This window comes from Xenopus laevis, chromosome 9_10L (genome assembly GCF_017654675.1).
Source record: "Xenopus laevis strain J_2021 chromosome 9_10L, Xenopus_laevis_v10.1, whole genome shotgun sequence".
NCBI lineage: Eukaryota > Metazoa > Chordata > Amphibia > Anura > Pipidae > Xenopus > Xenopus laevis.
In genome coordinates this window covers 3,518,292-3,528,291 of record NC_054387.1, presented here as the reverse complement: position 1 = coordinate 3,528,291, position 10,000 = coordinate 3,518,292, and the positions used below count along the sequence as shown (strand labels likewise).

The following is a 10,000-nucleotide window of genomic DNA, read 5'->3' as shown; positions in this document are numbered from 1 at the left end:
CATTTTTCTTCCATGTGCTGATTGAATATAAAGAACAATTAAGTGGGAGAGTGGGAGAGGCCAGGCAGGGGTGAAACGTAGGTCACAGTTGGAAAAGAATATGAATTTGCCAAAGGGCTCGCACTCGCCACGCCTGCTTGTTTAACAAAAGGCTATTAAAAAGTATGAGATTTAAAAAAAAACAAAAAAAAAAACTTGGGGGATCTTGGAGTTCAGACTCCTCAAAAGGCCTCTCCCCACTGTCACATGGAGGAGCAGAGATGTTACTGGGGCAAAGGAAACGTCTGAGAAATGAGAAAAAGTGGCAGTTGGATGGGACTCCCTCTAGTGCATTTGCCTGAATTGAGTAGAGTACAAGCTGGCAGTTGGATTGCCCATGTAAGGTAGGTTCCTGTGGGATGAAGAACACAGATGGGTGGACGTGACATTACCTGGACAATGAGGGGGTGCGGTGGGAGGTGCAAGGGGAGAGCAAGGTGGGAAGCAGAGGTTTAGCACTTTATTCTGGGGCCAAAGTGCAGAGCGATTGATTTACTGGAATAATAATGTGATATTATTTACTGTGCTGCTGCTAAATATTGCACAAAGTGAAACTGGATTCCCCCTATGTAAAGAGCGGGGGGTCAGTGCTGGAGATTAAATGACTTGAATAATTTAGTTATGATAAAGTCACTGCGCACCCACCTGTTTAATATAAAGTGTCAGTAAGTGGCCGTTGCACCTGAATCCATTCTCCCTCTACCCTGTACTGCATCATCTCTGGGGTTTCATTTATACATTAAACTTACATTTCTGTCTCAGCTGAAAGCAACAATATTCTCCTAATTCTCAATATAAAACTACAGGCTGGGTCCCTTCCTTGTCAACTGTATGTACAGATGTAACTCTGTCTGAATTCTTTTATGTGTATTATTATCGTTTTATTATGTTGAATGAAAACTAAAAGAGCTTCAGGAACCCTCATGGTTCAACCCAACCTCCTCTGTTTGGAGCAATGGCTGTACCTGCAATTGTCGGCTTTTTTTCCCAAGCAGCCAGAGAGTAATTAAAGCTATTCACCCTGTGAGCTTGCAATTACACTGCTCCACTTTAAGGGCGTTAAACGCCAGTGTTGGGACCAGTTTGCACTTTGCACAGCGCCTAATTCACTTACCAAGTCTGCACAGAACTTACTGCTTCTCACAATGAGCTGAAGAAAACCCCCAAAACTCGCAGATGATTTCCTATATCATAAATCTTGCTCAAGTCATGTAAATATTTGCGTTTATTCCTCTGAATAGAGACTGCGCTGCCCCATGTATCATCCAGGGGTTCCTAAAGGTGATCTGGAAACAGCTGTAGTATTGAAAAGTGTCCCAAAAATGTAATTAATCATTAAATGCGCACAGAATAAATACTAATGAGAATTCTTTATCTTTAGTGTTTCATGTGTGTGTCCTGCATAGAAACAGAACGAATGGGATCAGATGGAATGCGCCTAATTGGATCATTAATTGGATATATTTGTGCCACTGCGTGAAGCTTATTATTAGGGAGGTTTTCATCCACCCAGGTCTTGGTATTTTGGATTGATCAATAGAAAGCTGACATTGAGAAGGGATGAAGATATTTGCAGACTTGCCTGTCCTCTGTATGTACCCTGTAGATCCGAATTTGTGTGAGCGCAATCATATCACAAATTCGTGTCTGGGGGGATATGCAGTTGACACAAACGCTACAGAAAGACGCACAGCGACTAAGACGCACTGGGAGGATTTTTGGTTGGGGCTCAGGTTATGAACTTCATTGATGTTATTTGGGGGGCTATTGTGGTGTAAATACAAAGTCTGTGCTCAGACTCAGCTTCTCTCCCAGTTGGGAATTACTGGGACTAAATGGGATTTTGAGAAGCTATCTGATGAATTACCTATTGATCCCAGATCAGGAGTATTTGTCTTCTCTGCAGACATTGGGCAGATCTTGTGCTTCAGCTGAGAGTAAACCAAATCAAATCACCCCCCCCCCCTTATCTCATAACCCCCTAATGATCAGCAGCATGATTACATTGAAACCCGCACCATGTAATATTATAATCCAGGCTATTGGAGCAGGAGTGGGGGGGGGGATCACTGGTGTTAGTGGAGGAGTTAGAGCACCGGTGGGCGCATTCCTATTGGCTCTCTGTGTCACATGGAAACCCAACTTTGTTCACTTGACAGTTAGTAGGAGGGTTTTAGGAAAACAGGGAAACGTCCAGGGCTCTAGGAATAAATTGGACCTTGTTTTTTTTTTTTGCAATTGGAAAGAAATAAATGAGAATGAGTTCGTTTTTGATCAGCTCCAACTATGTGGAGCCCAAGTTTCCTCCCTGTCAGGAGTTTTCCCATAGTGATTACTCGCCCAGCGGCCAGTCTTTCAGCAGCTTTCAGCACGGGGCCCCCTACCCTCGATCCGTGTCCAACAACAACAACAACAACGCGCCCTACTCCTCCTGCCTGAGATCTGTGCGTCATGGCGCAAGGCTTCCACATTCATCTACACTTCTCCCTGGCGACAAAGCGCACGTGAAATCCCACATTACCCCCAGTCCATCCTGCAGCCTCATGTCCTCAGAGCACAAGTACCCCGACTCCCCGGAGCACGACCCAGTGTTGTACCCCTGGATGAAGAAAGCGCACATCTCCAAGGGTAAGTCCCTTCTGTTCTGCCTCTTAGACTGGTGCGTCTTTTCACATTTACTGTCCCCTGTTTACATTCCACTATAATTACATCCCCCATCAATTTCTATTGCCTCACTTGCCCAACCGCTTTTGAAGTGGAATTAACACCCTCCTCAAATTTCTCCAAAGCCTCCTTTTTAAAGTAATGTGGGTCTCCCTGCGAGAGAAGCTTTTATGATCTTCTAATTTGTGTTTAAGTGTCAGATCGGGTTCCCTTTCACCTCTCTCTGTCACTTTAACTCTTTATTGTCATCAGAGAAGCTGCACTGACGTAACATTGTATACTAGTCATGTGATTACATATCCTACATATTGTATATTATTCATGTCATTACATATCCCAGATACACTGACTTTGTAATATTGTATATTATCCATCTGATTACAAATCACAAATAGAGCACTGATTTGTAATATTGTATATTATCCATCTGATTACAAATCACAAATACACTGACTTTGTAATATTGTATATTATCCATCTGATTACAAATCACAAATAGAACACTGATTTGTAATATTGTATATTATTCATGTGATTACAAATCACAAATAGAGCACTGATTTGTAATATTGTATATTATCCATCTGATTACAAATCACAAATAGAACACTGATTTGTAATTTTGTATATTATCCATCTGATTACAAATCACAAATACACTGACTTTGTAATATTGTACATTATCCATCTGATTACAAATCACAAATACACTGACTTTGTAATATTGTATATTATTCATCTGATTACAAATCAAAAATACACTGACTTTGTAATATTGTATATTATCCATCTGATTACAAATCACAAATAGAACACTGATTTGTAATATTGTATATTATCCATCTGATTACAAATCACAAATACACTGACTTTGTAATATTGTATATTATCCATCTGATTACAAATCACAAATACACTGACTGTAACATTGTATATTATTCATGTGATTACATATCCCAAATAGCAGACTTGGGCCAGTCCAGTTGTATTTGCTATATATATATATATAATCCAGACATAAGTGTATCCCCAGTAATAAGCTGGACACTGTGTGTGATTGTCTTGCAGCCACTGACTCTGATGGAGAAGCCAAGAGATCCCGCACATCTTACACCAGGCAGCAAGTGCTCGAACTGGAGAAGGAGTTTCACTACAATCGCTATCTGTCCCGCAGGCGCAGGGTGGAAATTGCGCACACTTTGCGCCTTTCTGAGCGACAAATCAAGATCTGGTTCCAGAACAGGAGGATGAAGTGGAAGAAAGACCACAAGCTCCCCAATACCATGATCAAGTCTAACCATTCTGTGAACCTCTAAATGGCAGGGGGGTCCCCGACTCAAAACAAAGGGAACCCTGTCTGCCAATGGCATCCCTAGAACTGCTGAAAATTCAATTCAACTCTGTTTTTTTCTTTTTGTTTTGTTTCTAATTTATAAGACTTGGCTTGGTTGCCCGGCTCATCCAGGAGAAGCCTGTAGATAGATTTCAGATTTGGAGAAGATAAATCGTTGTTTCATCTTTAATCACCCCAAAGCCTGGCCCATTTGTCATGTTTACACTGCGACACAAAGGCTGAACCTCATCTGACAGAACCAACACTCATTTTAATAAATCAGACAGTCTGTCCCCACGACTGGATATTTTGTGCTGTATCATTGCTATATGTGGCCAAATACATACAATGGAGTGCTAGCTCTGAGGGTTTCTCTTGTGTTCATCTCAGTAGTAATCTGTCACCCTGTGGAATTGGATCAGTTTGGGTCCTGAAGATTTTCAAATGTGGCTTCCCAGGATCTCATACACAGTTCTACCCTCCTGCTCTGTAATATATATAGTTAAATAAAAGGACCCTGGAGATCCAGCCTTTTCCCTAGAACAGTAATTCCCTACCCAGTCTTATTTTTAAATGTCACGTGGACAATGTTTTTACCTGTATATATAGTTTACCAATAATAAAATATTTTTCCTCAAGTCAGTGTGTGTTTTATGCGCATTTTGGCAACATCTGTATATTTGTAAGTAGTGTTTATTTTCTCCATTGGTTCACAGTCACAGCTACACAAAGCCTGGGCCTATTCCTTTGCAAATAGCACTTATAATTATAGGGGTGTTTTTTTAGTATGTTATAGATTGGCCAAATCCGAGCAACCTTTCAATTGGTCTTCATTTTCATTCTTTCTTATAGTTTTTGAATTATTTTCCTTCTCCTTCTGACTCTTTCCAGTTCTCAACAAGGGGTCACTGACCCCATCTAAAAAGCAAATAGAATGACCAAATCTAAGCAACTTTTCAATTGGTCTTCATTTTCATTCTTTCTTATAGTGTTTGAATTTTTTGCCTTTTTCTTCTTACTCTTTCCAGCTCTCAACTAGGGGTCGCTGACCCCATCTAAAAAGCAAATAGAATGGCCAAATATAAGCAACTTTTCAATTGGTCTTCATTTTCATTCTTTCTTATAGTTTTTGAATTATTTTCCTTCTCCTTCTTACTCTTTCCAGCTCTCAACTAGGGGTCACTGACCCCATCTAAAAAGCAAATAGAATGGCCAAATCCAAGCAACCTTTCAATTGGTCTTCATTTTCATTCCTTCTTATAGTTTTTGAATTATTTTCCTTCTCCTTCTGACTCTTTCCAGCTCTCAACTAGGGGTCACTGACCCCATCTAAAAAGCAAATAGAATGGCCAAATCCAAGCAACCTTTCAATTGGTCTTCATTTTCATTCTTTCTTATAGTTTTTGAATTATTTTCCTTCTCCTTCTGACTCTTTCCAGCTCTCAACTAGGGGTCACTGACCCCATCTAAAAAGCAAATAGAATGGCCAAATATAAGCATCTTTTCAATTGGTCTTCATTTTCATTCCTTCTTATAGTTTTTGAATTATTTTCCTTCTCCTTCTAACTCTTTCCAGCTCTCAACTAGGGGTCACTGACCCCATCTAAAAAGCAAATAGAATGACCAAATCTAAGCAACTTTTCAATTGGTCTTTATTTTTTCTTTCTTATAGTGTTTGAATTATTTGCCTTTTTCTTCTTACTCTTTCCAGCTCTCAACTAGGGGTCGCTGACCCCATCTAAAAAGCAAATGCTCTGTAAGGCTACACATTTATTGTTATTGCTATTTTTTTATTCCTCATCTTTCTATTAGGCCTCTCCTATTCATATTCCAAATCCTCTTATTTAAATCAGTGCATGGTTGCTAGGGGAATTTGGGAAACAAGACGGCTGAAATTACAAACTGGAGAGCTGCTGAGTAAAAAGCTAAATAAGTAAAAAACCACAAATAATAAAAAATGAAAACCAATTGCAAATTGTCTCAGAATATCCCTCTCTGCTGCATACTAAGAGTTAATTTAAAGGGGAACAAGCCCTTTAAAGATTTTTTTAAACAGCCTGGAGGTGACTGTCCCCCCTGAAATCAGCCCCCCAGCATTGAATTCGTTAATGAGGGAGCTCCTGGCACAGATGTTCCTCAGTAAATCCAGGTTTTTCCTTGTGTTTTTATAATACAAAGGCACCGGCCACTGCAATAGCTCAAACTCTGACAAGCAAAAAGATAATCAAAATGACAAATGAGTTCTTTTATGAGACACAGATCTTGTATTAATTTTCATTTTCATCAGCTTTTTTTTTTAAATAATACATTTTTGTTGCATACTTAAGTTAAAAAAAAAAAAAGATGACCAACACCTTCACATTAGCTCCAAAGTGGTAGAGAACCAAAAATGTAATTTTAATGAAAATACAGATTTTATTTGAATTATTTCGTTTTATCCTTGTGCTAAAAAGTAGTTGCTTTTTGTATTCTTTCATTATTTTCTGCCTGGCATTCAATATAAATATATAAAAACCCCATTTCTGTGGCCTCAAAACGAAATAAAAGCTCTTTGGAAGCAAAAGAAAGGCTGGGGGGGGGCGCAGCTTTATTTTGTAGACAAGAGTCCAAGAAAAATGAGAGAATTATACAGAATATCATTAATCACTTCTTCTTTTAAAGATAAAATACTGATACCCCTTCTTTGTTATTTAACTGCAGATCTGGAAGGACCTTCTGTTTGGGAGACAAAAAAAAAAAGGTGCACCGGCTGTTGGATTCTCCAGAGAACTGAGGATCCGAATTTATTTTCTCTCTCCACTTTGGGAAAAAAAAAGTCTTAAAAGATGTCTTGGACATTAGCAGATTCGTTCAGCAGGGGAGCAGGGACTTCTCAAGGTAAAACTGTCAGGTTCATTGCATTTTATTGCCTCCTCTTTAACGAACACATAAAAGTTTCTTTCAACTGGATTTTAAATGATTGAAAAAAATCGTGAGATCTCGATCGAGATATTAAGGAAAGACACAAATGATTATTTTATTTAACATATTGTTTAAAAATTTTTTATTTATGTTGTAAATCAGATTTGAGTTCATTCACACGATTATTTTGCTTTGGAATACTTTTTTTTTTTTATCCCCCCCACTCATAATAACTCAAGCCAGAACCAACAAGCTGGGAATTTTCAAAATGTTTTTTTTATTATTCTCAAATGAAACAGATCAAAGCTGTACCATGAGGCTCAGCAATACAGTTCTAGGCGAATAAGCTGTGTTTGGGGGGCTGCTATAAATGAGTGGGTGCAAGTAAAGAATGTGGAAGGGGTGGGTTCATCTTCAGGGCAAGTTGGTGCAAAAAGCAGAGACCTGGGAATATCTATGTGACCCCTGTAGGGTCGGACAGAGGGATGTTTCACATTTGCTACAGGCCAGGGAAATACAAATATCTCCAGAGATGCACAAACACAGCACGAATAACCTTCATTCCCAGAATCATTCCTTCAGGCTGACTGAAGATATTTTAGGCAAAAAAACAAGTATAAAGGAAATAACACACACAATTACACACACAGACACACACACACAGACAAACCTCCTTCTCACCCCTTTTTGTGTTGCAAAAAAGGGGGTGTTAAAAAATACAGACAGGTTCAAACCACAACATTGATCTGAGCAACAAACCTTATTCTCCAATGTAAACACATAAATTGTGCCATTAAGGATCAAATCGACTGCAGTTATTTTAAGCACATTCCCACTATAGAGTCTGAACAGTTTCTGCCAGGGAAGGAGGGCAGCCTGATAGAATGTCCCAGGGAAGGAGGGAAGCCTGATAGAATGTCCCAGGGAAGGAGGGAAGCCTGATAGAATGTCCCAGGGAAGGAAGGAAGCCTGATAGAATGTCCAAGGGAAGGAGGGCAGCCTGATAGAATGTCCCAGGGAAGGAGGGAAGCCTGATAGAATGTCCCAGGGAAGGAGGGAAGCCTGATAGAATGTCCCAGGGAAGGAGGGCAGCCTGATAGAATGTCCCAGGGAAGGAGGGCAGCCTGATAGAATGTCCCAGGGAAGGAGGGAAGCCTGATAGAATGTCTCAGGGAAGGAGGGCAGCCTGATAGAATGTCCAAGGGAAGGAGGGACGCCTGATAGAATGTCCCAGGGAAGGAGGGACGCCTGATAGAATGTCCCAGGGAAGGAGGGCAGCCTGATAGAATGTCCCAGGGAAGGAGGGCAGCCTGATAGAATGTCCCAGGGAAGGAGGGAAGCCTGATAGAATGTCTCAGGGAAGGAGGGCAGCCTGATAGAATGTCCAAGGGAAGGAGGGACGCCTGATAGAATGTCACAGGGAAGGAGGGCAGCCTGATAGAATGTCCAAGGGAAGGAGGGAAGCCTGATAGAATGTCCAAGGGAAGGCGGGCAGCCTGATAGAATGTCCAAGGGAAGGAGGGCAGCCTGATAGAATGTCCCAGGGAAGGAGGGAAGCCTGATAGAATGTCACAGGGAAGGAGGGCAGCCTGATAGAATGTCTCAGGGAAGGAGGGCAGCCTGATAGAATGTCCAAGGGAAGGAGGGAAGCCTGATAGAATGTCCAAGGGAAGGAGGGCAGCCTGATAGAATGTCCCAGGGAAGGAGGGCAGCCTGATAGAATGTCTCAGGGAAGGAGGGCAGCCTGATAGAATGTCCAAGGGAAGGAGGAAAGCCTGATAGAATGTCACAGGGAAGGAAGGAAGCCTGATAGAATGTCACAGGGAAGGAGGGAAGCCTGATTGAATGTCACAGGGAAGGAGGGCAGCCTGATAGAATGTCCAAGGGAAGGAGGGCAGCCTGATAGAATGTCACAGGGAAGGAGGGAAGCCTGATAGAATGTCCCAGGGAAGGAGGGAAGCCTGATAGAATGTCCAAGGGAAGGAGGAAAGCCTGATAGAATGTCACAGGGAAGGAAGGAAGCCTGATAGAATGTCACAGGGAAGGAGGGAAGCCTGATAGAATGTCCCAGGGAAGGAGGGAAGCCTGATAGAATGTCCAAGGGAAGGAGGAAAGCCTGATAGAATGTCACAGGGAAGGAAGGAAGCCTGATAGAATGTCACAGGGAAGGAGGGAAGCCTGATAGAATGTCACAGGGAAGGAGGGCAGCCTGATAGAATGTCCAAGGGAAGGAGGGCAGCCTGATAGAATGTCTCAGGGAAGGAGGGAAGCCTGATAGAATGTCCCAGGGAAGGAGGGAAGCCTGATAGAATGTCCCAGGGAAGGAGGGAAGCCTGATAGAATGTCCCAGGGAAGGAGGGCAGCCTGATAGAATATCCAAGGGAAGGAGGGCAGGCTGATAGAATGTCCCAGGGAAGGAGGGAAGCCTGAGAGGGAAGGGTCGCTATTATTGTCTCACACCAGTCAGCTCTCAGGCTCACACACAATTCTCCGCTCAATGACAGATTTATGACGCCCAATAAAAACAGCGAGTTTAAATTCTTGAATCAATCCCCCTCACTTATTATATAAACTGGTGTTTTATCTTTCCCTCATAATAAAAAAAATGCTTTGATGCCCTCGCCCACGAATTTCACCTCTTTGATGGGATTATTAAGTGAATTTAGCGTTAAATATCATCTATTTTATTTGGTTCGATTTTAAACTTACCCCTGATAAAGAAAACGTCCCCCTGACACACAGGCTATTGTATAATTACTGAAAAGCGACTTGTTGTGCCGCAATCACGTTTTGTCGCATCGCGACTGTCGCAGGTGACATTGGGGAAGAATTCTGTGGGGCTGTACAATTGCTGGTGTAGCCTGGGGAAATGCTGGGAGTCATCTACAATGTGCAACACCTTTATCTATATATCAGCTGTATCTCTCTTATAATTAAATAATTATAATAATTAATAATAATTAAATACATAATTATGTCACAATCTACCTACATATCAACTTTCTCTCTATACATCTACCTGTCCAGTTCTCTTTAACCATCCAATCCCCAGTCTCTCTCGTT

The 10,000-nt window shown here is 41.4% G+C and overlaps 2 protein-coding genes across 5 annotated transcripts in view; both read left to right on the top strand.

The window, feature by feature from the left end:
• The window catches only part of LOC108700804 (homeobox protein Hox-B3a), a 53,801-nt gene that overhangs the window by 24,295 nt on the left and 19,506 nt on the right, over positions 1–10,000 (top strand). For 2 of the 3 annotated variants that reach the window (XM_018234768.2, XM_018234766.2), the window contains exon 2: positions 6,737–6,913. The gene's annotated coding sequence lies outside the window, so the exon portion shown is untranslated. Of the gene's footprint in view, positions 384–6,736; positions 6,914–10,000 lie in introns of all 3 variants that reach the window. The other variant, XM_018234765.2, reaches the window with a different exon arrangement.
• On the top strand, positions 1,713–4,674 carry LOC494794 (uncharacterized). Of its 2 annotated transcripts, none has more exons than XM_018234514.2 (2): positions 1,713–2,667; positions 3,772–4,674. In XM_018234514.2, the coding sequence occupies exons 1-2, from the start codon at positions 2,292–2,294 to the stop codon at positions 4,017–4,019; spliced, it is 624 nt and encodes a 207-aa protein (XP_018090003.1). In that variant the 5' UTR covers positions 1,713–2,291; the 3' UTR covers positions 4,020–4,674.